Source organism: Balaenoptera borealis (assembly GCF_965194805.1).
Source record: "Balaenoptera borealis genome assembly, chromosome: 8".
Classification (NCBI taxonomy): Eukaryota; Metazoa; Chordata; class Mammalia; order Artiodactyla; family Balaenopteridae; genus Balaenoptera; species Balaenoptera borealis.
The window spans coordinates 104,704,502-104,732,493 of NC_138865.1; the positions used below are offsets into that span (position 1 = coordinate 104,704,502).

The 27,992-nt window shown below is 42.1% G+C and overlaps 1 protein-coding gene across 4 annotated transcripts in view; it reads left to right on the plus strand.

The window, feature by feature from the left end:
- The window catches only part of PAPPA (pappalysin 1), a 269,392-nt gene that overhangs the window by 78,660 nt on the left and 162,740 nt on the right, over positions 1–27,992 (plus strand). For all 4 annotated transcript variants that reach the window (XM_082402204.1, XM_082402206.1, XM_082402207.1 and 1 more), the window contains exon 7: positions 6,117–6,615. In XM_082402204.1, the coding sequence (XP_082258330.1) occupies positions 6,117–6,615 (499 nt within the window). The remainder of the gene's footprint in view (positions 1–6,116; positions 6,616–27,992) is intronic.

Below are 27,992 nucleotides of genomic sequence, written 5' to 3' on the forward strand. Positions count from 1 at the left end.
GTTCTCACAGGAGAAGGTATGGGTCTCTTCCCTGCAAGGAGTGAACCCATCTCATCTCTGCCCACCGTAGGGACGGTCCTGGGCACACGGACTGGGCAGAGCTGACTGTCTAATAGGGGAGTCAGATAAGTACACGGGCGATCACCATCGGGCGTGATGAGGCTTGTGCCGCGTAGGGGGCCTCACCCCGAATTGAGACTCACGCCACCCAGGAAATGTTAACACACCAGTGAACAAGTTGCATTTAAGAATGTGAGAGAAGTTGGATACGTTTAGAGCACTGGTTTTCTCAGTGTGATCTGGAGGCTTATGGGGTTCCTAAGACTTTGTAGTGTGTCCTCAAAGTCCAGAGGTATTTTCATAATAATGCTATGCCGCTGTTGACCTTTTTCACGCTCATTCTTTCCTGAGTGTACAGTGGAGCTTCCCAGCAGCTGCATGGCATGTGATGTTTTACTGCTCTGATAGCTAATGGGACGCATACTTAGGTGTTCCTGTGTTTTAAAGTTTCTCAGTTTTAATCCACAATGTGGTAATGACTAATAGATATAATGTACATAGACAAAAGCTCTTCAATAATGGGCTAAGAACTTAAGTGGGTCTGGAGTATGAAAAGGGAGGTGTGGGTGAGGGAGAGGTTGGACTGCGGTGATATGTGTAATGTCCGAATGAGGATGGGTTTGGATTATTCTGAGGGCAGTGAGGAGATGCCACGTGCCTTGGCAGGTGCCTGGAGTATGGTGAGGTGTGCCTCTTAGAAAGATCGTCTGGGCTGCTCTGTGGCGAAGAGATCGGGGGAGGAGTGGATGGGGGAAGGGCGCATCCAGGTGGCTGTTTCAGGAATCCAGCAGACGGATGGCGGTGGCCTGGATGAGGTCAATGGTGGTGATACTGGAGAAGAATCAATGGAATTGAGAGAGATTTGGGAGGAAGCAGTAACAAGACTCTACCCTGAGACGTTTCTGGCTAAAATCATCTTGGTCTGTTCTACCACTTGAATGAAAGAAATAATTTCCTGGTATCTCCCCACACCTCCATCCAACCAAACTGTCAGTTGGTTAGGTCTGTTCCTGGTTCATCCCTGACCCTCTTCAAGCATGATATGCAGAGTGGGGTCCCACTGAAGTGCTGAGCGCCCCCTGTACCCTGAGCTGACTGAGGCCTCCAAGGAAACCCAGCAGCCCCGGGTTTTCCTTCAGGATATGCAAATTTAGTACAGGCAGGCCAGGAAAAGGCTCTGTTCTTTTTTTAGAGCATCCTATTACAGACTCTGTGATCCATTTGGCTCAGACCCTTTTAATATTCTTAAAGAAATAAACTTTTCCATGAGCCAAACTCTGCAATTTATTTCTCAACTCATTTTCATCCTATTTATCTTTGCGTGTTTAAGTTTTTGGACTTCCCAAACTAACATAAAACTCCCCAGTCTGTGAGCGATGCCAGAGTATCTTTGGGGTTGGGGAAAGAGCATGGGTGTGGGGGGGATGACGAGGATGGGATTTTGGTCCGAGTCTGGCCATCAGTGTGCTCTGTGCCCTTGAGTGAGTCACTTTGCTTCTCTGAAGATAGCGTCTTATCCGTAGAACAAACGTCCTTTCCAGCTGTGATATTTTAACTCCATATTAACATGATATTAACTCCATATTAACGTTATTATTAATGTTTTAACATTATTTTAACTCCATATTAACATGATAGAAAATTCTTCATTTAACAGATATTTACTGCACATTCACTATGTTCCATTAACTCCATTTCATGAACTTCAGGTAAATATAATCACAGAGATTCTTGCCTTTGGCCACAGAACATGGTTGTACCAAGAAGAAACCTATTTTCCCTTCTCTTGAGCAAAAACTATATTTCATAGATGAATATTTTCTGAGGTATTCAATACCATGATATGCTTGTAGCTCAGGAATTAGATAGCTAGATCTGATCGACTCAAATTTCAGTGAAGATCACTTATGCAAGTCTATAATACATTGCAACTCCTGGGTTTTCCATGAGCGATTAACACATGGCACTGGCTGTTTTCATTCTTACTTGTGTGAATATTTTCCCCATTTTTCTGCCCAGAATATTTCAGGTGTGCTAAAGTATTCATCTAGAAAAAGCCTGGCACCAAGTTGTTATATTTGTGTCAACAGCTGCAGTGTATATACACAACGATATGTAATAGATGTCTGTATAGATCATGATAAATGTAAATTTAAATCAGCATAAGTATGTATAAATATATTTCACATACATATATGGCCTCATCTCTAGTGGATAGCTTATATAAACATGTAACTTTTCATTTTGTCAGCATATATACAAAAAGATGTGTATTGGTAATGAAGTAACAGCTCCTTTGTACTTTTCTTCCTTCCCCCTTCCTTTCTTCCCTCATCCCTTCCTTTCCTTTCCTTTCCTTTCCTTCCCTTCCCTTCCCTTCCCTTCCCTTCCCTTCCCTTCCCTTCCCTTCCCTTCCCTTCCCTTTCCTTCCCTTCCCTTTCCTTCCCTTCCCTTCCCTTTCCTTTTCTCAACCCTTCTCCCAGATTTATCACCACACATCCAATTAGTTTCCCAGCTGTATCCATTTTTCTTCCATAGGGACACTGATTTGTCCTCATCTCTGATGTTTCCTTTGTACAAGCAGCAGTTGTGTATTATCTGAATTAGTACAGCAGTTTCTTAACTGTTTTCACTGGAGTAGAAGCTCCATGAGGGCAGAGACCATGGCTGCAAAACCTGTTTTTCCAGGGACTATAGCCTAACACTGGACACAGACCAGACAGTCAACAATTATTCCCTGGATGGATGGATGGATGGATGGAGAGTACCTGTGACTCTAAACATTGGTTTTGCTGAAAGACAACTTTCATTTGCTTGCTTCAAATTCTTCAGTAGCTCCCCAGCTCTCTCAGCATAAAGTTCGGTTTCCTTAAAGTGATGTACAAGACCATTCATAATCTGGGTTCGGCTTAGCATGCGGCCTTACCACCACTTACTGCTTTCCCGTTGCACTCAAAACCACAGTCATCTTATTTCACATTCTCTCTCAACTGTTCCCTTTGTTTGGAATACCTCCTTTTCCCAAGCTTTCCCTTGTTAATTCTTCCTTATGTTTCAAAACAGAGCTAATGTACTTGTGAATATGTTCCTCTATTAAATATCTCATCCCATTTGAGTATTATAGCACCCCTGTCGGGTAGGCATCATTAGAGTAGGTGATACAGTGAGAAACTGTATAGTTGATATTTTAACCCATCTTTCATTCCTTCAAAGCTTGGCATGATCCCTGGACCAACAGTATCACATAGTATCCTACTCCCCACCAAGGAATTACTTAACCATCTCAGGCTCTGTTTCCTCTTCCGTAAAATGAGTTTCATAAGACCAACGTCATAGACTTATGGCCAGGATGAAAAGAGCTGAGGCATGTAACGTGCCTGGCACGGTGCCCAGCACACAGTGAATGGTCAGTGCGTGAAGCCTGGTATTATTAAAGGGATTGCTGCTTTTTTGATGGCTTGGACTCAGTGCCCCTTGAGGCTCTTTTGTACATCTAAAAGTTGGTCTCTGATAACCAGACAAGCACACACTCTGCAAATATTTCTAGTCCTGTTTACTTACTTGAGCATAATGACCAAGCTCACTTTCTTGTCCTTTGGAAAGCATTTGGTCCCTCTGTTGATTAACAGTAAACCAGGGATGAAAGCATGAGCCAAACAGATTTGTCATCTTTTTTTTTTTTTTTTTTATAAATTTATTTATTTATTTATTTATTTTTGGCTGTGTTGGGTCTTCGTTTCTGTGCGAGGGCTTTCTCCAGTTGCGGCGAGTGGGGGCCACTCTTCATCGCGGCGCGCGGGCCTCTCACTGTCGCGGCCTCTCTTGTTGCGGAGCACAGGCTCCAGACGCGCAAGCTCAGCAGTTGTGGCTCACGGGCCCAGTTGCTCCGCGGCATGTGGGATCTTCCCAGACCAGGGCTCGAACCCGCGTCCCCTGCACTGGCAGGCAGATTCTCAACCACTGCGCCACCAGGGAAGCCCAGATTTGTCATCTTTGCTCTCCTGGGGCTCCCCACCACCGACAGGCATTTTCTCCGAGGAAGGGAGGAAGGTTGCCCCATTCCTTGCCAGTTCCAGGAGAGCCCACGGTGGAGGGCGGGGGCGTGTTCACCTGGCACCCGCCATGGCACAGCAGGCTCTAATACTCCATGGAGCCTCCACTTTCTTTTTTAGCTCCATATTTGAACAAGATAGAAGATTCTCCACTTAACAAATATTTATTGAATGTCCACTATGTTCACTATTTATGTGCCAGGCACTGTATTAAAGACTGAATATGGTATTGAGTGCAACAGAGCTACAAAACAGAGACAAAAATGACAACTATCTTACAGGATTTTGGTAAGAATCAGATAAATAAATTAATGGCTAGGGAATGTGCTCTGTACGTATTAAAACGCTGCCCTCAGTAAAGCTTTTTGAATGAGTAAGTGATATATGAGTACCAACAACCCACAGAGTCAAAAGAATCAGAAACTCTTTGGGTTGGAGAATCGATAAGAAGAAAGGCTTCAGCCTAGGTAGGGAGTCTTGTTTGTGCCTTTGACTTAAACAACCGGTCTCTTCTATCCAGCATTTGCTGCAAGTAATAAATGAACCTGACCAAGGAGAGGTGGAGAGAATCTTGTAGTTACATCCATCTCTTCTTGTTCTGATGTGTTATATCTAAAAAGGCTTTTGAATTTTCCTTGTTCTCCACCCCCCAGCCCCCTTGCTCCCATCTCTTTTTCTCTTCTCTTCTCCATCTCCACTGGACATCTTCTCTCTTCTCCCTTGGCTGGGCAGAGGCAAGGAGATTGGAGGCATTCACAGCTTTCACTGGAATGGCTTTTCCACCCAAAATGGCTTTCTAGTTTTCATACTGTGGTGATTCCTATTATGCTGTAACATTATCAAAACCTTTTCGGACAAAGATTGATTTTTTTCCCTTTTGCTTTAGAAATGTCCAGCATCTCTACCCCCCATCAACCACTGATGCTAAAGAATGTGGCTGATAGGACAACCTGAGATCCTTCATCCTTCCCTCACCAGCTGATGTGTATCTCTTGCTCGACACCCTTAAATAAATTAGAGGCAGTCACTGCATTGAGTCCTGATTACTTTTCTCAGCAGTGCAAAGGAGAGCTCTCTGAGGGTCTAGGACTAATGATCTCAGCAGAGAAAAATTCAGAAGTCGCTGCAGGCTGAGATCAGTGGGGATGAGGCATCGTCTCCCTGGGGAAAGAGTAGAAGAATCTCTCCTTCCTTCTCCCCCCTCCTAACCATCCCTCCCCTTCCTGAGTCAGACTGGACAGAGCTCAGAGAAGCTCAGTGGTATGGAATGACCTCATGTGGAGAAGGGGAGGAAAAGAGATAAGATGGCTCCAGGGCTGTCTTCCAGCTCTGTCATTCATGGTTCTAGACAGTTTCCTCCCAGAATACTCAGCCCAAGGGGCAGAAGCTATCATTACTAACCTCCTCTTCGTTGGAGGTTTCTGGCCCTTCTGTCATTCCAAGCAGGTTGTACCAAAGGCAGTGCCACAGGGATGCTAGTTTATTTTAGTGGCTCTTGCATTCAGTCTGGAGAGCAACGAGGAACTTCAGGACGAGACAAAACTAGGCTCTAATGCCGACTGTTACACTTCAAGCTGTGAAACTCTGGTTAGTTCACTCCACATTTCTGAGCCTTAGTTGCCTCATCTCAGAAATGAGTCCTTGCAAGAATTAAACAGGTTCAGAGGACATAGTGAATGTTTAGCAAATGTGCGTTCCTTTCTTTCCATCTGAGGCAGAAAAGCCTACAAGTAATAAATGAGGTGGGACACTTTGGGCACCAACCCAATCATAAGACACTTATTTGAATGTAGTTTTGACCAGATGTCTGGCGATTCGTCCAGATCTGTATCGCAGGTGTGGGGATGAGCTGGGTGCTGTGCACACAGCAAATTCACCAAGACACTGAGACTCTTCCCTCTCTTTTTACCCTCTCTGTGAGTTCTAGCCAGGCCAGTGTCACCTGAGGTCTGCAGGACACTCTGAGGACTTTCCAGAACTCATCCCCTCATCTCTTGTCCACAGGTCATCCAGATGTTGAACAACCCTGTAAGTCCAGTGTACGCACCTGGAGCCCAAATTCAGCTGTCAACCCACACACAGTCCCTCCAGCCTGCCCTGAGCCACAAGGCTGCTACCTTGAACTGGAATTCCACTACCCCTTGGTCCCTGAGTCTTTGACCATCTGGGTGACCTTTGTCTCCACTGACTGGGACTCCAGTGGGGCTGTCAATGACATCAAACTGTTGACTGTCAGTGGGAAGAACATCTCCCTGGGCCCTCAGAACGTCTTCTGTGATGTCCCACTGACCATCAAACTCCGGGATGTGAGCGAGAAGGTGTATGGCATCCAGATCTACACGTTGGATGAGCACTTGGAGATAGATGCGGCCATGTTGACCTCTGTTGCAGACAGCCCACTCTGCCTGGAGTGTAAGCCCTTGCAGTACAAGGTGGTCCGGGATCCTCCTCTCCAGGTGGACGTGGCCTCCACCCTACACTTCAGTAGAAGATTCACAGACATGTAAGTGCGCTCTCTGGATCAAGTGGGTGGGCTGTAGAGGGATGTAAGGAGGGTCGGAGAGGCCTGCACTGGAAGGAGGTTCATCACAGCCAGACTCACTTCTAGGGATTTGTAACCTGCTGTTGGGTGTAGAATTGTCTTAACAAGGCAGAGTTGATATGGTGGGAAGAACAATGGACAAAGAACCAGGAGTCCTGAGTCTTGGTGACAGCCCTAACATGTAACTCTAAGCCTCTCTGACCTCTCTGCAGCTTAGTTTTCCCAACAGTAAAATGAGGGAGGCTGGATGAGAGTAGCAATGAGAAAGTCATGTATTACTAATGAAAGTACAAGAACCAAAGTTTGCTAATGATTTCCCTCTTATATTAAATTGAAGAGTATTCATGCATTGTGATTGCTTTTCCAGCGGGTGAGAAGGGGGTGAAGTTATAGCAGGTTGGCTGGGAATTGGGCGTGTTCCTGGATATTTGCATGAGAATATTGCTGGAAGGTGAACGTAACCAGTAGCAGTCCTTGTTTTCCGGTGTGGAAGAGAGGCTCATACCCATTGGATCCTTAGGAGCCTTGGCAGCTCTAGGTCTCCATGATTCTTTTGGGATACTCATTGCTTTGATGTGAGATACTGTTTGTCCTTAATATTCCTTTCTCAGCCCACCTCTCTATCACCTCTTCCTCAAATATCCTAAGGATTTATGTTTTATGAGAGGGGCTGCCTTACTTTGAAGTCCTTAGTGCTTTTCCTATATGCCAGACAACGGGCTAAGGTCTTTGCATCTTTTACTTATTTCATCCTCCCCACAACCACAGCCCTAGTCTCCTTCTCATTTTACAAAGAAGGAAACTGTAGCTTAGAGATATGAAGTCACTTGTCCAAGATCACATACTTAGGAAGTGGTGAGATCAGGATTGGAATTCATCCTGACTCCTAAGCCAGTGCACTTAACCGCTGTTCAATTAAAAACGTGATTCCAATTTCTGCTTTAATCTAACAAATGAGGGAGCCTTAGCTACACCGAATTTGGGTACCAAGAGTCTATGAAGTCAACCACCAAACATTGGTTGAACCTCTTCTATGTACAAGTGACATGGGTGGGGGGAACACTTTGAGTATTGAAAAGAACAATAGCTCAAGAGTCAGACACCTTGTGTCTAGCCCCAGCCAGCCCACTTACTAATGTTAGATAAATCAGTCAATCTCTTTGAGCTTTGATTTCCTCTTCTGTGTGATGAAAATGTTGAAGTCAATGGTTTCTCTGGGCCTTTTGTGGCACTTTCTTTGGTTCTAAGATGATACAAGACGCAATCTCTGCTCTGTCTACTTGAAAATATTTGCTAAGCCAAATATTATTAATAGAAACCAAGTTCTGGAGGAAACTTTTAATCTTTTTAAAAGACAGAACCACTTTCAAACACTTTACCAGCACTTCCTTTTACAATGCTGGCAATTAACGTGCACATCGCAAGCAAACCCTTACCCATTCATGGACTCAGAGATGAAGAACAGCTGTTTAAGAACTCAGAGGGAGCACTTGGTTTGTGTTTGAGAATGTGCTTAAAAGATCGTCTTGCCTGGAAAATATTCTATGACCCTGTCTCTTTCATCTCCTCACTTGTCTAGAACGGTAAAGTTCTATAAATATGCATCCACTTAACATTTCTGTATAAAACAATGAGGTGAAGAAATAATAGATGTCTTAAGACCTCAGCTTAAACACAGCTTTTTTTTTTTTTAGCCTTGAGTTGTGAGCCTGTGAGAGCTGACACAGGTTGATAAGTGTGGAATTGTGGAAGTTAAACTGAAGGAGGAAAAGCACCCTGAATTCTGTTCTCAGCTAAGTCGCTGACTTGCTGTGCATTCTTAGGCTAGTCACTTACTCTTTCCCGTGCTCAGAGGCCTTAAATCTATAAGGAGGAAGTTGTACTAGACTAGTGGTTCTCAAAGTCAGTTGCATGTTACAAAAATTGGGGGCACTTTAAAATCACCTCCAGCTCACTTGCATCCCTGCCTGCTTCCTCCTCCTGGCCCTGCCCCAGGTATTGATCTAATTGGTAAGGAAGATAAGGCCTAACCATTAGGACTTTAAAATCTCACTGGATTATTCTAACATGCAGCCAAGTTTAAGAACCACTGCACTAAATCAGGCTCTCACAGTGTAGCCCCAGACTGGCAGCATCTGAGAATTTAGAAAGGCCTTGTTCCTAGGTCCCAGCCCAGACAACTGAATCAGAAACTCTGAGTACAGGACCTTTCCAGATGATTCTGATGGTGGTTGAAGTTTAATAGTTACTGCTCTAAATGATCTCTAAGGCCCAGGAACCTCCAAGGTCTCTTTACTCATATGAGTGACTACTCATTCAATTTACAAGTTTGTACTGAGAACGTTCTGTGTGCCAGAGTCTGTGCTGAGAGCTGTAGATTTCAGGGATGACTCAGCCCTTGCCCCTTTCCTGTAGACACTCACACTTCAGTGCTGAAGACCTTAACCACTTGGTAAAAACGCCAATTCCTATGCCAGTTTGCTTCCAAAACCACCACTATTCAGGTCTACATTGTGTACCATTTGTTCTTTCATTCTCAACAAATGTTTCTTTGGTCCCCACTGTGTTGCAGGCACAAGGTCTAGACTGAGGCCTTCATTGACCTTCCTCTTTGTCTTTCTTGAGTCCCAAGGAATTTATTGGAGACCTGGGCTGGGCCAGGCTCCACTTCCTGACTTGAAAGTTCTGTGAGACTCTGAAAAAATAAAACATCATTCCAAGTCAACCTATCATTTCAGCTCCTTTATCTCTTGGTAATTCGAGTTCTAAACTCCAACACAAATACCTCTTTGTGTGTGTGTGTGTGTGTGTGTGTGTGTGTGTATTTTACTGCTCTCACATTTTTTCCATATCAAATAAATTGGCTCTTAGACAAGTTCTATATAAAGACTGTTTTGGAGAAAAAGAGGAGAGAGAAAAAAAATGCTTTCTTTTTCTTCCCTGGCTCAACCCATTACATGATTCCCTTTGACCTTTGTCTTCATTTTTTCTCTCAACAAAAATATTTATTCTTTCTGTTATCTATACTGGAGATAGTTTCCCAAGGTATGACATTGATGAAGGGAGAGGCTTCTGTGCTTACCCAATGGATGCTTCTCGTAGACTGATTGCTTTTGGCCGGTACAAGGGAAAAATGGGGACTGTCTCCCTGAAGTGGAAGCCTCTGCATTGAGTGAGGACTGACACTGACAGAGGAAAACGGAACCAGTGCTGACTCTGCTTCTAACTCACTATGTGACATGAAGACACATTGCATCACCTTTTGGGGCTTTATTTTTTCTATCTGTAAAATGACGGGACAACATATGAAGCTTTTCTCTGTGGATAGGAGTTGTTCTTAGGTGACTTTTTTTTTTTTTTTTGGTAGTAAAAGGGACTCAGCAGAGATTGTTTATCTCTGAATCAGTACCCAGCGTGGACCGCACCGGTTCTGGATGGCCTAGTGAAAGGTGTAGTTTGTGAATAATGATGATAACGATAATAGTAACAATACCAATAACCATTTACTGAACATTGACTCTGTTTTAAGTGCCTGACACATATTTCTGAGGCAGGTGAAGCTCAGAGAAAAAGCTGAAGCTCAGAAGAGTGACTTATCCAACCTAATACAGCTGGTAGTGGCAGAGCCAGGTTTAAAACCCAGGTCTAATTCCAAATTCCACCTTCTCAACCACAGTACCATACCACCTCCTGCTGTAATAATGCAAAGGCAGAATTTTAGAGCTCAGACATGCATCCAAGCTGGCTACATTTCAAGATACAGGAGGTAGAAGGCAGGATTACAACTCACAGGCCACCAACCCACAATCCGTTCCTGAGACCCACTCTTGAAAGTCCGGCAACATGAGGTACGTGGCCAGGTCTTTTTGTGTCTGGCTGGGAAGAAGGAGCAAGGATACTTCTGTTTCTAAACTTGACTGCCAAGTGCTTCTGCACTGGGCACCATGCTACTTGGGTCTGTATGGAATCTCCAGATTTCTCTAAGAAGTAAAGACTCTGGATAAAACTAAGCCCTTTTTTTTGGCTTAGAGGAAATGAGATATAAAGCAAACCAGGAACAGTGAATAGCAGCTCACTTTCAATATTCGTCTATTCATCTGTTCGTCTATCCATCGTTGATTCGTTCAGCAAATATTTACTGGATGTCTATTACACACTATGCACCATGTTAGGAAATGATGATACAGTGGTGCCAGGACAGGCATGGAGTCTGCCCACATGGTGTGCCCACTCTTTGGGAAGAGAGGGGGTTAGGAAAGCAGTAGCACTGCAGTATAGTAAATGCCCTGATGGAGAAAACAGAAACAGAAAGTCAGTGGTTTCTAACCCAAACTTGGAAGAACTGAGCTGTAATTGAGGAATATAAACTCCTTGAGGACTGGATTTTTGCTGGTTTATCTGCTGGTGCAGTCCCAGTGCCTAGAACAATTCCAGGCACAAGGTAGGCACTCAGTAAATATTTTTGAATATTTGAATAAATATGCTCTTTGAATAAAGAATGGGAAGGAGTTTAGCAGCTGAAGAGAAATGGAGAAGCGGTAATTTACTAAGTACCTACTGTGTGTCAAATGCTTAACTAAGGGCTTTATTTAAGTAATCCCATTTGACTTAATCTGTACAAGGACTCTGCAGCGTAGGTGGTCCTGTCACCAAATTACAGATAAGAACCTGAAACTCAGAGATTACCCAGCTATCAAGCTGTGTAACTATAACTGGGGTTTACACATAGATCCATCAACTCCAAAGCTAGTGCTCTTATTCATTCTCTAGTTGAACAACTATGTTTGTGTTGCCTACTTTGTTTATGCCTCTCTGTTCTTAGAATCGTTGATTTAGAGCTAGAAATATTCTTAGAAGTCATCTCTCCCAATGAGCTTCTTTGTGTGTCCCAATTAATTAATCTGTTGATTCTTCTTTCACATTCAGACCTGTTAAGCTGCCAACATAATCTCTATTTCACCTCACCTCCTCAGTATTCTCAGTATAAGTCTTGGGGTAAATGAATAAACATAAAGGAAGGACATATTCATATGATCAGGGTGGAAATTGTCACGAATATGAGGTCACATTTTACAAATCAAATCTCAACTCTCTTCCTCTGGATTCCACATACTCAGAACCCCCGTCAATCAGCCGAAAAACTTTCTAGTTCACTCATCAGTTCATTTTCTCAGTGAATATTTGTTGATTTCCACCATGAACCCAAGTACTTTCAAGGCACTAACGATGCAGTAGTGAACAGAGCAGAGAAGATCCTTGCTCTCATTGATCCCTGTGATGTAGTTGGAAGAGACAAACCAGAAAACACTACATAATATCTCAATTGGGTAGGATTTAGTAATTTTAGATAGGTGGTCAGGAAAGGCCTCTGTGATGAGGTGACATTTGAACAGAGACTGGAAGAGTCTCCTAGTGACTCATAATAAAGGCTGGGTGACCTGCCATCATTGAGATCCTAGCCTATTTGGAACATAGATGTCTTATAACGTGATCCTTGGTCCTTGATCACCGTTTGGCTTATCTTAGATTTAACTGTGCCTGCGTTTTTTTTCTCTCACCTGGTTCAGATTCTTAAATACAAAATTTAGCATGCTCATTCGTAACAGAGTCAAGGGTCCATGAATGCTTGTCAGGTAAATGAGTGAAGAGTGAGTCAGCAGTAGAACCTCTCAGAAAAAGGGTCTCTTGCTTCCACGTCTTAGCCATAGTATTGACATGTGATGCCATAGTAAGCCTCAGAGGGTTGGGAAAGGTTAGACCAAATCGGGGTCAACTGAAGCACAGGTGGCTCCTTCGTGCTGTTTCTATGACTCTCAAAGTGAGTCACCATTTCATTTTTTTGTCTCAGCCCCATTTCTTTTCCTGGCTCTTTCTGTATGTCACCTAGTCATGCATTCTTTGTTCTTGTATGTATTCATTTTTTCATTCATTCATCAACCAAATAGTGAAAATCTAATTTAATCATATTCAGTGATACTTTCTTTATTTCACAGATATTTACTAGGTGTCTGTTCTGTGCCATGCTCTATGCTGGAACTAGAGATCCCTAGTCTCATGAGCACACAGTTTAAAGGGGGAAACGGGCAAAGAAATCAGGTGATTATACTGCAGCATGAAAAGTGTATGGTGTGAGGATCATAAGAAGGGTATATAAAACACAAGAAGGGTATCTAACCCAGCTTGAGATGGTTTAGGAAGGTTTCTTGGAAGAAGTCATGTCTAAGCTGAGACCTGAAGGATGAATAAAAGTTGATCGTTGAAGAAGTTTGCCATAGGATGGATGGTTGAAACCAAGTGGATGCTTAGCAAAAATTGATAAATGAATGAATGTATAAACAAAAGAATGAATGAACCAACCTACTCTACTTCATGTCAGAAGAGCATGTTCAGTCTCAGATCAAATGTAGAAATGTAGTAATCTGAGCTGTCTATCCACTTTGGTCCTTAAATCTACTTCATTCCTTTTAACTGCTACATAACATTCCACAATAGGAATGTGCTACAGGTTATTTAGGTGTATCCATGGTCATGACTACTCAACAAAATGGAAGTGCTTTGTCTTTGCCCATTTGATGGGTAAAACATGACTTCTCATTGGTGTTCCTGTGACTGAGCATCGTGAATGAGCATCTTTTCAAATACTGACTGGCTATTTACATTCCCTCTTCTGTTACTTGTCTATTAATATCTTTAAGTGGTGTCTGGTTGCTAATCTTTTCACACCTCAGTTTTCCCATCTGCTAAATTGGGATTTTAATGTCAGCCCTCCTGCATATCCATCAGTGTTACTGGAATCTAGGGTAAAACGGGTAGTCAAGAGGGAACTAGCATTTATGAAGAAGTTACTCTTAGTAATCATTTATTCATTGATATATTTCTCAAATGTTCCTTGGATGGGAACCATGCCACATTCTGAAGATACAATGGTTACCAAAAACCAACCCAGTTTGTGACCTCAGTGGAGTGTAAATTTAATCACCATGTTAGCCACCATCACTTATGCAGGTAGCATTTACTACTAGCCGTACTAGCATCCCTACTGCTAATAATTACCATGTAGTAAATACTTCATATATGCTCAGTATTTTTTATAAGCCTACCAATGAGGTGTAGTTATCAGTATGCTTTACTTTTAGATGGGGAAGGTCAGACTCAAAAAGGTAAAGTCATTCATTTAAGGCCCCACAGTTAATAGATGCTCGAGTCAAGTTTTACGTCTCCTTGCCTGACCCCAAAGGGCATGCCTGGCAAACTATAGAGCATAATCATTGCTATGACGGGAAAAGGACAAGGTGGCATCTTTTTTTTTTTTTAATTTATTTATTTATTTATTTTTGGCTGTGTTGGATCTTCATTTCTGTGCGAGGGCTTTCTCTAGTTGTGGCAAGTGGGGGCCACGCTTCATCGCGGTGCGCGGGCCTCTCACTATCGCGGCCTCTCTTGTTGCGGAGCACAGGCTCCAGACACGCAGGCTCAGTAGTTGTGGCTCACGGGCCGAGTTGCTCCGCGGCATGTGGGATCTTCCCAGACCAGGGCTCGAACCCGTGTCCCCTGCACTGGCAGGCAGATTCTCAACCACTGCGCCACGAGGGAAGCCCCAAGGTGGCATCTCGATGGATGGAGAAGGTAGATGTTAAAACTAGCTTTTCTCGTTTCCAAGAAGCAACAGAATAAACACACAGAAGAGAACTTCTTTTTTTTCATTTAGGTTTTGAACATTTAAGTAGATGAGGAGGAAGAGGTTTGGCACAGTGTGGGCATGGTCAGACCAGCATGGTTTCCAGGAACCTGTTGTTGAAATGCATGCTCCAGGCTGGCCCCCTTTCTGAGCAGGGCCTTTCCCCACACCTTTCCAGCATGGCCTTGCCTGCGTTCCGATGTCCACCAGGACGGATGAGCAGCGTCAGGATTGATAGCTGTTCCTCCAAGTCCAGAACAAATACTTCCGTTCCGAGCCCAGGCTAGCAGTGTACATAGTCAGCACAACCTTCCTCTGTTTTTGGAAGCCGGGCGTCATCCACCTACAACTTCCTCTCATCAGTCTTAGGCCAAGTACCTCTCAGAACGAAATACAGGTTCCGGGAACATTAGGGTAAACAAAAGGGTTTAGCAAAATCCACAGATCTCTGGGGTCAGCAGTAGCCGTAGAAGTGCTGACTGTCTCCAGGTACCTTCACGATTTTGAAAGTGTGAAGGGCCCCTGGTTGGTACTAACACTACTGAGGTCACTTATCTAAATTTCTGTGGGTCAGTCTGATGCATTACTGGACCATTATCGTGACTCTTCTACATTCTAGTGTCTCTTCTACAGATATTAATTAAGACTCACAGAAGTTAAGTGATGGACCCAAGCCTCTGTTGATAAATTTATTCATTCATTTGTTCAGTCTTTTAAGAGTAAGTGCCTTCTGCATGTCCGTCTCCATGCTGGCACTGTAATCGTGACTCTTATAACTGGATAGGAGGGTTATCCCTCCAAATAGCCCAAATAAAAATATAATTACAACCTGAAGATTTATTATTATGGGAGGTTATAATAGAGCATAATTCCCCCTCAAATTAAGGGGGGATATACAGAAGACGAGACTGGAGTTGTAAGCAGGGGCCATATTGTGAAGGGAGTTTATGTTATGGAGTTTGGATTTGTTCACTGGGAAGTAGAGGACTAAACCAATCAGATCTGTGTTTTGATGAAATTGCTCTTGGTGCTGTGTAAAGAGAGGATTGAGGAAGAGTGAGAAAGTCCATTTAGAAGTTATTGCTAAAGTGCAAGCCAGAGATTATGGTTATCTATCTGCAGGAGAAGTGGATGAATTGGTGGAATGTTTTAAAAGTAGAACCAACGGGCCTTGGAGATGCGTTGGATGCAAGGGTTCTGAGAAGGAGCCGTCCAGTGACTGCCGGGTTTCTGGTTTGAGTATCTGGAATGAGGGAAATGTTATTTCCTGAAATGGAGGAATAGATTTTAATTTAGTGTTTTGTTAGTGGGTGGGGTAGATCAAGAGCTCCTTTGGAAAACAATGAGTTAGTGAAGTCGGGTTGCAGTGGGTGTCCTGATGTCACCTGCTTCTTTGTTCTTTTGCCTTTCTCCCTGTGGGTAGGTGGGACGGACTGGACTTGGTTGTATGGGCACCGATTCCTGATTTTTAAGAAAACAAGTAAATGAATAGGAACGAGAAGGAAAATAATAGCCGTCAGAGTAATTACAGATGTGGGAATAATGGAGGAATTTATCTCACACTGGGCATTGGCAAGAGGAGTGGACAAAATCCATTCAGTCTGTGCTCAGAGATGATGAGAATCCTCAGGACAGAACATAGTGGGTTTATGTTGTATCTGTTAAAGCAGGAACCTCAGACATTACTTAGGAGATGCTGAATTTGGGACCAGGAGATCTGATTCCCAGGCCAGCACACAGCTGTCTTGCTGCATGACCCTGAACAGATTCCTTCAATGCTTTGAACCTCAGCTCCTATCCCTGGAAAAAAGTGAGTGAAGATTCCTATCCATACAGTCTCACAGAGGGTGTCCTGAAAAACTAATGAGCTAATGGACTTGCAAGAACATGATGCAATGTGGGGGAACTATAAAGATTTAAATGTTCATGATTCTTCCTATTGTTTGGTTTTCATTAGGCTTGTTCTTGGCCAGGCCGGAGAGTAGGTGTGAAAGACAAACACACAGACACACACAGACACACTCATGAAACAGTTTCCCGTTCAACTCTACGCAGAGTTCAGTGCTGGATTAGAAGAAAGAAAAGACCATTGCACTTTAATCTCTGTAGCTGAGCTAAAGAAAAAGAGAGAAAACCCATCGAAGTGCTGGCACTGGAATCAGGAGACATGGCTTCAAGGACCGATCTCCTGAGATTTTGCTATATTACTGGCTCATGATTCCCCATCTGTGGGCCCAAGTCCCCCTTCTATAAAATGAAGGCCTAGGTTAATGACTCCAAAAGTCATTTCCAGCTCTGACATTCTATTCAGACCCTCCCGGAGTTCTTACCTGCCCCGAGTATGTCTAATTCAGTAAGAGTAGAGGGGACCAGGTTACATGTCCTGTGCGAGCTCAGAGACTGGCCATCTGTAAAGAAAGCCTTCCAGGTGCACTGGGGCCCTCAGAGCTCCTTCTTGACCTACTTTCTCTCTCTCTTAGGGCTTACCGATTGTTTCCATTTGGGACAATTTCAGAATGTACTGGTTTATTTTTCCTGGTCAGTGGCATTTTGACTTGACAGTGAGATACCAGAGATGGGAACTAGGTAACATTTGTCATATTATCTTCAGCTTCTTTGCAAGGACAGGCATGAAGTAGATGGTCAATAAACAGGTCATTAAAGGCATGAATGAATGAATGAGTAAACTCTTCGGCAGATCAATAAGTGGTCAGAAATTTGTGGTAATACAGATGATAGCTGGTATATTGGAGGTCTTCCTTTAAACGTCTAAAATGAATTAGTTACCAGAGGGGCAAAAGGATCAAAGAAAATCTTATTGCATAGTCTCTTCTCCTCTTGGGGCCGCAGTCCCCCTAAAGGGAAGGGATGGGGCCAGACAATGTCAGTCAGTCTACCATTCACTCCACAGGCATTTCTTTAGCACTGTCTTTGTAATGGGCCCCGTGCTGGGCAGTGGAGAGAGATAAACCGGGCAATGAAGAACAGTCCCAGCCCTCTGGGAGCTTCATCTAATTCATATGAGAAGGGGACACCTAAGTGGTAACAAAAGTGAGAAAGGTGTTCTGATAAGAGAAGCACAAGGGCTAGGAAATCCTCACTCAGCTAAAAGGTCAGTGACATCCTCCTGGGAAAGGTGGCGTCTACACTAAGGCCAGACTATTTAGCCAGGGAAGGGAGGGGGGACTGTTTGCTCGTGGTGGCTGAGGGGTCAATTTTGAGGAGAAGAGTTTGAGCAAAGAGGCCAGAGGGATTGAGAGGAGGCCGGCAGCGTTGGTTCTAGAGTGCCATGCTAGAGGGTCTGGACTTCATCCTGAGGGTGGTGAGGACCTGTTAGGGGTAAGAGAGAATCCTGATCGGGTTTGGTTTCAGGACACCTCTTCGGCTGTGTGGCTGTCTGGGCAGATGTAGGGATAGAGGCACAGACTGTAAATGATGAGGGAGGTAAGACAGTGTTGCCAACACTGAAGTAGAAGATGGCCCTGGTCTAGGGTAGTCAAGGCGGGAATGGAGAGAACTGGATGGGGCTGAGCAGTACTGATGGGATGGATGTACCCCGTGACTGGTCAGAGGGAGGAGGCAAGTGAGTGGGTCCTAGAAGTGCCTGTGTTGCTGGCGTCACTGAAAGGCGTACTGTGGAGATAGAGGGATGTTTGGTTTGGGATGAGAGGGGAGGAGTTCAAAGCTGTCTTCCCATTATCAGCCTGTGAATTGGTGGGGGCAGACAGCTACAGTTTGCTTTGAGCCATAACATTTGTGTGTACAGATTCAGGAGCAGGTGCGGTGAGCTTGTGCATGTGCACGTGTGTGTGTGTGTGCATGCATGACTCTGTGTGTGTGTGTGTGTTTTGGGGGGTGGGCACACAAGACCTGTGAGACCACCTGTTTTCATCATCCATCGATTCTCAAAGTGTTGTCCAGTGTTCTCAAAGGTCCCCTGTTGGGGTCGTGGGGTTAATCTTCCGCCACACTAATACCTATAACGTTACAAGTCATGGGCTTTGTTTTCCACCCAGGATTAATCATTCACTCATGGGCTTTAATACAAGCCAGACACCACCTCACTGTGCCTCATGCAGAGCAATGCCAGTGCCCCCTTCCATTTTAATGCTGCTTTCGTGTTCTTGTTGTCAGAGTGGGAAGTAGGTTTTTTTTGCCTCAGCTTCAATATCCTATAAACTGAAAAGTTTGAATTCTTCCATCCAAGGATGTTAGTCACAAAATGCCAGGAAAGCTGGACTCTGCCATTAATTTTCTGCATGACTTGGGGCCACTTATTCCCTCCTTCTCTGGGCTCTAGCATCCATCCCACAGTGAGACACTGAGCAACCAATATCCAAAGCCTGATTTCTACATTTGTGTGTTTCCTTCTTGAGCTAAGCTCCTTGTATACAAACTCAGTCCCCAAAAGTTTTCAGCAGAGAGAATTCTGAGGTGCTCACACCTCCTCCTGTCTAGGAATTAGACTCAAAACCTCTCAGACCTGGAAGGAACATTGAAGCACTGACACTCTACAAATGAGAGAATTGAGCCCAGAGAGGGGAGGCCATTTCCTCAGTCACACAGCGCTTTGGTGCCCGAAGAGGGAATTGAACCTAGGGCTCCTGATTCCCAATCCAGGTGCGCCTTCCCCCAACATCGCAGAGTGCTGGAGTTTGGCCAGCCCTTGGGATTCAGCTTGGAGCTCAGCTCTCTCTGATCATGAAGAAGTCTCCGTTGGCTGCTCAGAGTGAAATCATAGCGCGCTGACATTAGTAACGTCATGGCAGCTGGTGCTGGTGAGGGGGGTGGTATAGGAAATGAGAGAACGCATTTGGCCAAGCTCCGGGTCCACGTGACCCTCCAAGAGCCCTCATTTCAAAACAAACTCAATCTTTTAAGTTCAAGTTCTCCCCTCTCGTCAGAAACGTGACTTCCTGCTTCTAAGAAGCCAGGCTTACAAAAGGGCTCAGAAGACTTCGCGGACATCAAATAGCTCTTACAAAATAGCGTTTTGATGAGTTAAGTGTAAATGAATCGGAAACATAAGGATTACATTTTCCCCAAGCGCACATGGGTTTCAAAATTCGAGGGGAAGTGTAGTTTGCTAACTGCATGCCGACTTTCACCGAATCCAAAGCATTCATGGGGAGGGTGGGGCTAGGGGGGCGAAGAAAGAGATGCCCAGCCCCCAAATGGTTTTAGATGTGATGCCAAATTCGAAAATGCTGTTGGGCTCACCCTCTGCCAGTAATAAAATCGCTGGCCACCCAGAGAGGCCACAGGAAGGAGAAGGGAGGCTGCTTTCCCCACTGGCCCCTGGTCCTCAACAACTGTGTTCAGTTAGTGCCGCTCAATCACCAGCTGTCACTGGGTCCCTCTGTTGACTCCTGGCCCCCGTGTGGCCTCCATTTTCACACTGTGCTGCATGCCTTGTTTACCTCCAACTATATCTGGGGTTTTGGCTCCCAGGGGTCTTGGCGACCGGTCAGTTTGTCACAAGCCCCTGCTCTGCAATCAAGAGACCTGTCCATCACCAGCAGGGGTGTTTGGGGAAGCTGTCACACATCACCTTTGGTTGCGTTCAGGAAAAACAAGAGTCCCTTGTAGTTCTTTTCCTCTCTCCTTTCTTTAATGCTATCCAGGTGTGGCGTTTCCCCCAAACTGGTAAATGTCTTCCCTTCAAATCTCAGCCTGACACAAACAACCAGTTAACTCTCAGGGCTGCTGTGACCTTATCCCAGGATTTGAAACTCTGAATCTTTTATAATTTCCACATTGTCCCCCCATTCTTTCTCTTGTATTTTATTTCACTGCACCAAGAAAGTAGAAAATCATTTCAGTTGGTGGTAAAAGATGATTAAAACAAAATAACAAAGGCCTTGGCTGCAAACTGTTAGTTTTATTAAATGTGCTACTGAGTTTTAAATTGGTACCAGGGCAAATCTTTGTACAATTATATCCAAGGCTGCTGGAATTAATCAGTTGCGTGTATACATTTGCTCCTTCCTGAGCCTTATACGGAGTGAGGGCGGCATTGTCAGTCTGAAAAGAATGAGCTGTGTGTTACCTGTGCGAGAGGGGTGGACCCTAGTCCCATCGGGAGGGATACACATGCCCAGTGGATTCTCAGATCCCTGCCTTCTCATTCTTCATTCATTTAATCCAGACCACGGGTTGGAGCTCACAGTGGTCACCAGGAATAATAGTGGATGGATATTGTAAGACCGAAGTCCATTTTCCCAAACAAAGATTCTTTTCTTGGCTATGGAATCTCACCATTCTGAGATTAAGATTTTGTTAAAGCAAAGCTTTAATTTCCACACGAATGGAAAGGGCCGCAGTCTACTGAGTGCCGGTCGGTAGGAGGGTAGGTGGCAGTGGAGGGAACCCAGGCTGTCTGAAGACCTGGGTGCTGGTTCAGTATCTCGACTACTGCTAATACATCTAAGTTCTGACTTCTACAGCTGGAGGTGTGAGACTTGGGAAATCATTGCATCCAGTCCCCTGCTTTTACAACAGTGGGTTTCCATCACTCAATGACTCAGGCCCTAATATCTCGCCTCAGAACCTTCTGCCATCTACCTTACCCTCTCAACTGACCATTCTAGTAAAACTTTAGCACTTCCTTTGGCTTACCCTGCAGGCCAGTCTTAATGCACTGTTCTTTATCTCAGAAGGTTAACCTGTGTCCTGTTCTGTGCTGTTTCTATTGCTCAGAATAACATGCTTATCATTTATGTCTTGACATTATCCTCATGTGCACTGTCTCAAACTATTAATTCCTTCAATGGATATTGTTGGAAACCTAGTCTGTGCCAAGCGCTGTGCTAGGTACAGAGATGTAGCAATGAAAGGCTAATGTCTTTTTTCTGTCCTTAGAGCGCTTAATGTACACCATGGAAGACAGGCATCTGATTACAACAAAGGGTGTGAGTTTTATCATAAAGTATGGGGGGATATGGACACTTGTAGAAGGAATCAACCTAATCTAGGTGTCAGGACTCTCCCTTTCTCATCCTTCTAACCACTATTGGGCCCTCCTCTCTGTTGGTGCTCTTCAAGCTCTGCCTTGAATTACAGTCAAACTGTACTTGGCTTATCCTCTCTTTTGCCCATTGAACTATTTGAGACCAGTGATGGTGGTATCTTCTTCATCTTTGGAATGACTCCTGCCAGAAGCTCCATACATGCTTTTTATTTGAATTGCACAAGGAAAACAAGGTCCAGAGAGGAGAACTAATTCATCGAAAATCACAACCAAAGTTAATGGAATAACCATAGTCATTTTTCCTGACGTGGTCCAGGTGATATCCACAGTGATGTCAAACTGCCTTTCAAGTTGTCCCTTCCCAAGGGCAGAGAATATTCTCTACTTCAAATAATCAACAACAGCCCTCTTCCGATAAAACATAAGACCAAAGTATCTCTCAACCTAGAACAAAAGTAAAGTGTTCTCTTAAGAATTCAGGGTGATACCCAAACAAAATTGGAATTAAGGAGTATATTGTTATCACATGTAGGAAAATACAGTGTATGTAACCTTAATGTATGAATGTTAAGAAATTCTTTGGAGAAGACTACACACAGCTTCAGTCATTCAGTGAGGAAGGATATTTTGTTGTAAGTTTTAGTTCTTTTTAATCAAAATAGAATATGACAACGTCTAGCATAGTGCCAAAACTTGGTAGGAACTCAATTTATTCCTGCATCAGTCCATCCCATGGGCAGATATTTGGTCTTTCTACTTTTCCCCCAAACCAGTTATCTATACTGCTACCAAAATGGTCTTCCACAAAACAAATATTATTATGCCCTTTGACTCAAAAGCCATTTCTGTCCTCCTTCTCATGACGTGGCTTCTCCTTACCCCTCCTGTCAAGCCAGTATACCTTCTTGGAGAAGTTCAGACTCCTCCTCAGCCTGTGTATGATATTACTCATGCTCGCTACAGACCCCTACACTTTTTAGGCTGCGTTAAAGCCATTCATTTTAAAGTCTTTTCTTCCCCAGAAGCCTATGAGCATCCTAAAGGCAGGACTATATTTTACTGATCTTTGAATCCAAGAAACCTAGGAGAAGCTGGGACAACCCAGTGAATGCTATTTGGATGAATGAATGGATGAACAAATGAAATGATATAAATATATTTATCCAGAATTTGAAAAAGTAGTCAAAGCCATGAAAGTAATTAACTAGCATAAAGCTAACTAGCTGGGTCTACTTCTCCTATGCTCCTTTTTTTCTTTTTTTTTTTAATTTTTTATTTATTATTTATTTACTATTTTTTATTTTTGGCTGTGTTGGGTCTTCGTTTCTGTGCGAGGGCTTTCTCCAGTTGCGGCAAGCGGGGGCCACTCTTCATCGCGGTGCGTGGGCCTCTCACTATCGCGGCCTCTCTTGATGCGGAGCACAGGCTCCAGACGCTCAGGCTCAGTAGTCGTGGTTCACGGGCCCAGTTGCTCCGCGGCATGTGGGATCTTCCCAGACCAGGGCTCGAACCCATGTCCCCTGCACTGGCAGGCAGATTCTCAACCACTGCGCCACCAGGGAAGCCCTCCTTTGCTCCTTTATTCATGAACACTAGAGATGAAGTGGTATTGACATATTCGTGATCTTATATTCATAGAAAATTGTATGTGTTTGTGTACGATTATACATAAAAAGATACATGAAGGGATGCTGACCAGAATGTTCTTGATAGCTGCCTCAAGGTGATGGAATTTGATATAATTTTACTTTATTTTAATTCTTTTACATAGGGCTTCAATTTGTTAAAGCAAGTATAGGTAATCTTTATGGATAGAAAAAAAAATAAAGCAGTTGGGATAATATACTATCCCTACTCAATTAAAAAAAAAAATCGGCTCTCACCTAGCAATATGTTAGTGCTTAAGCTATTTTGCTCTATAATTCTACATAAGAAATAAAATCTACTTTAGTCTGAGTTGCAGCTTCCTAAAAGACTTTAGGACTATAATGGGGAGCTTGCGTTATCTTCAGATAGTTGCAGTGTTCTGTGCTTGATTGGATATTAAGGCATTGCTCACTAGCATGTACTTACCCAAGGAGTCATCTCAATATCATGGAAAGGTCAAGAGTTCTAGAGTCAAACAGCATGATTTAAATTCTGCTTTATAATTATTATCTCCCTGACCTTGGGCAGATCACTGAACTACACTGAACCTCAACTGCACAATGCAAATGATTTCTACCTTACAGGTATATTTTAGAAATTGTATGTGGAAATATGGTGGACTAACAAACTAAAAATATTTCCAGTACAAACCTCTATTCCATATAAAATACAACTGATATAACTAGCATCCTTTAAAATGCATGACTGAGATCAGAGAAGTCGAAAGATGTGTTGCTAAAGGCAAAAAAAAAAAAATGGAACTGAGAACTAGACAGGTAAGCCCTGAATCTAGTTTTATTGATGTAGTTTGGATAAGGAAGAGCCATCAGTTTTGGCAACTGAGTGGATTGAACATGCTTGCTTATTCTAGGAGTGGAGATTTGGCCCTGAAACTCTGGAGGGTGGGGACTTATAACTAAGGGCTTCAAAATAAGGTTAGGACCTCTGAAAGTCTACATGCTTAGTGAAAGAGTATACTAGGGAAAACATATCTATGTCTATGTCCTATACCTCAGAAAGATTTGAGGTTTGAGTTTACACTGCTTAGTATGGTCTGGGAATGCCTAAACTGAAAAACTAACTGGAAAAAAATAAAAAAGAAGAAGAAGAAATCGTTCTAGACAAGTAATGTTCCAAGGGTACCTAGAAGTTATCCTCTGAGGGAGGATATAGACTTGACCTTGGGGATGCATGATTGTCACAGATTAAAACCCAATGAACATGAGTTGACATGTCAAAATTAAAAAAACACAAAAATGCAAAAATATAAGAGTAAGGGTCAGAAATCAACATCAGAGTTTTTATTAAATTTTGATTTTGATAATAAGTATGCATATTTGTATTTTAGTATAACCAAAAAAATATATAATTAGAAAATATAGTCTGCAAAAATTAGGTGGATGGACTAAGAAGGGCTAAAGAGTAGAAATAAAGAAATCCAATACACCCAAATGAAAGCGAGAAAGGGGGAAAATAAATAAGCAGAGAAAAATAATGATAAATGGAAAGCACAAAGAAGATGGGAGAAATAAATCTAATATACTAGTCATTACACTAATCGGATTAAAGTCGACTATGAAAATGAAGACCCTCAGGTTGGATTTAACTAAGGCTAAGTTCACTGAAAGGTAAAAGGTAAAGGAATGCAAAATATTTGCCAGGCAAATACTAACCAAAATGTTCATTAATATTATGATCAGGCAAAGGAAACATTAAGACAAAAAAAAAATTCTAAGATAAAGCGTTCACCATATAAAGGTAAAAAGAAGTTATCTAATGATTTTGAGCTTGGATATACCAAATAACATGACCTGAAAATATATAAATCAAACATGACTCTTACCTTAAAAAAAGTGATAAACCTATAATATTATGATATTTTAACATACCTTTCTCCATAATTAATAGAACAAGCAAACTAAAATAATGATATAGATGATTTTGAACAAAACAAAAAAATATGTCATCTGATAAAACTATATAGAACCCTGCTACTGAATTAAGTATAAATATTTTCTTCAAGGATATGTAGAACATTTTTTTTTTTTTAATTTACCATGTCCCAGGCCAAAAAATGGATCTCAGCAAATATCAAAGAATCAGTATCACATAGAACAGTATTTCTGTCCACAACACAGCACATAAATATATAAACAAGTAAACAAGTGGACAAGTAAATAAATGAAGAAGATAAAAAATTTTGGTCAATTAAATGTATGACCAAAAAGCAAAAATCTTACACAAGTTACTAGCACACAGAGTTTATCAATGTATTAAAACCCACACAAACAAACACACGCATTGTGTCAAAGCTGGATTTTCCTAGAATAAGATGAGACTTTAAAGTTAGATGGTCTATGAATGTAATTCACAATACCAGCATATGAAATGATGTTTTAAAATAAAATTGTCTTACTAGATGCAGAATTTTAAAACTCTTAATAAAATCAGGTCCCTTCATGATAGAAAACGAAACAAAACTAGTAACACCATTGGCTCTACCTAAACCAGCTTGGTGAGAAATACCAACAAAATTTCTGAGGATTGAAAAGGGAGAAACTTGGGACTTCCCTGGTGGCTCAGTGGTTAAGAATCCGCCTGCCAATGCAGGGGAAAACAGGTTTGATCCTTGGTCCAGGAAGGTCCCACATGCCGTGGAGCAGCTAAGCCCGTGAGCCATAACTACTGAGCCTGCGCTCTATAGCCCGCGAGCCACAGCTACTGAGCCCACACGCCACAACTACTGAAGCCTGTGCTCCTAGAGCCTGTGTTCCACAACAAGAGAAGCCACCACAATGAGAAGCCTGCGTACCGCAACGGAGAGTAGCCCCCGCTCGCCGCAACTAGAGAAAGCCGGCATGCAGCAATGAAGACCCATCGCAGCCATAAATAAATAGATAGATAGATAGATAGATAGATAGATAGATAGATAGATAGATAGATAGATAAATAAATAAAACTATCATTATCCTCATCTGTAAGAGACTACAAAGAAAAATTAATAAGAATCAACAAGTTACTGGAATGAATAAAACACTCTGTGAGAACATATGAATAGAATATCAATTTATAAATTATTTTTTGTCAGCTATAAGACATGAGGATACAAATATAGATATACATGCACATGTGTGCATACATGTGTGTGGATGAATAGGTAGATTAAAGCTATCATTTACTATAGTACTGACATCTATAAAATGCTTAGAGTTAGGAATATATCCCTAATAAAAAATCATCACAATTTTTATGAAGAAAGCTTTAAAACTTTACTGAAATCATAAAAGAAGACCTAAATAAATAAAGAGATCAACTGTGTGTATAAATGGGGGATACAATGTCATAAAGAAGTCTTTTATCCTCAAATGCATCTATAAACTCAATGAAATTGGAATTAAAATCCCAACAGGCATTTCAAAACATGAAACTAAAATTTCACATGAGAGAGCAAAAGGGTCTTTTGACGGAGAAAACCAAAGTATAGAATGGACTTGTAGCATAAATCAAGACTTGTTTAAAACTATGGAAATTAAGACAGACTGCTATTGATAAGATAATAGAAAAAAAATAGACTAATGAAACAAGATAACCCAGAAAAAAAAAACTTATCTAAGTTCTGAATGATATATGGCAAAGGCAGCATCACAATTCAGTAGTGAAAGGATTAACTTTCACATAAATAACGTCAGACAAATGATTCATCCCTATTTGGGGGGAAAACAATCCTTACCACACATCATTGTAAAAACTATTTGTAGTTGATTGAAGCCATACATGTAAAAATAAAGACTTAAAACTATTGAAAGGAAATAGGGGAGACTATTTTAATACCTTGGAGTAAAGAAACATTTATTCAACAAGCCATGAAAAGGACAAATCAAGAAGGAAATGATTAAAAAATTTTATTCAACAAAACAACCTAAACAGAACGAAAAAAACAAAACAAAACTAGGAGTCACAGACTTAGAAATGGTATTTGCAGAACTTTTAATTACAAAGGATTAGTATCTGTAAATGCATGACATATCAATAAAGAAAAAGAACCCAATTTAAAATAGGCCAAAGTGATGAACAAGCAATCAGCATGCTAGAAACATGTGTGGTGAGCAAACACATGAAATGATACTCAGGTTTGTTGGTAATCAGGGAAACACAAAGTAAAATAGTAATTAAATACCATTTACTACCCATCAGATTGGCCAAAAATCAAATGTTTGGTGGAATCAAGTGCAGCCAGGGACCTGGAGCAATGGGAAATCTGCTGGTAGGTGTGTTAATTGGTATAATGATTTTTGATAATAATTTGGCAATATCTAATAAAGTTGAAGATGCAATTATCTTCAACCTAGCGGTACCACTTTAGATATATTTCCTTCAGAAACTTTTGCTTTATGTGCAAAGGGACATGAACACAAATGTTTAAGGCAACATTATTGGAAATAACAAAAAAGATTACATAATAATGATACTACTAATAAGAGAGATATAACCCAGGTGCCTATCAGGAGAGAATGGTCAGATGTAGTATGTTATGTTCATACAGTAAAAGACTTAGGTCAGTGAAAATAATGAGCTAGATCCACATGCAGATCTATTGATCATCTACATGATCAATATGTATGATCTCAAAAGCAATGCTTGGTAAAAAAAAAAGCCAGATGCATAAATAATAAATGTAGTATTAAAACATCTAGGAAGTTCAAAACATGCAAAACAATACGTACGTTCAAGAAGTATAAAAACATTCATGGGAGAGAGGGAAATGGGATACAGGAAGAGCACACGGGTAGGTTGAAAACAAATATATAAAACAGTATATTTTATTTCTTTTACACCAAAAATAAAAGATACGGAGAAAATATGGCAAAAGGTTATAATTTGACAAAGCTGGGGAGTAAGTGTACAGACATTTGTTATAGTGTTCTTTGTACTGTTCTATGCGATTAGTATATTTTCTATTTAAAACAGTCGTAATGATATGTATAAAGTCCCTTGGCACATCATCTCAGGCTCAAAAAGTGATCGTTTCCTTCTCTTCCCATT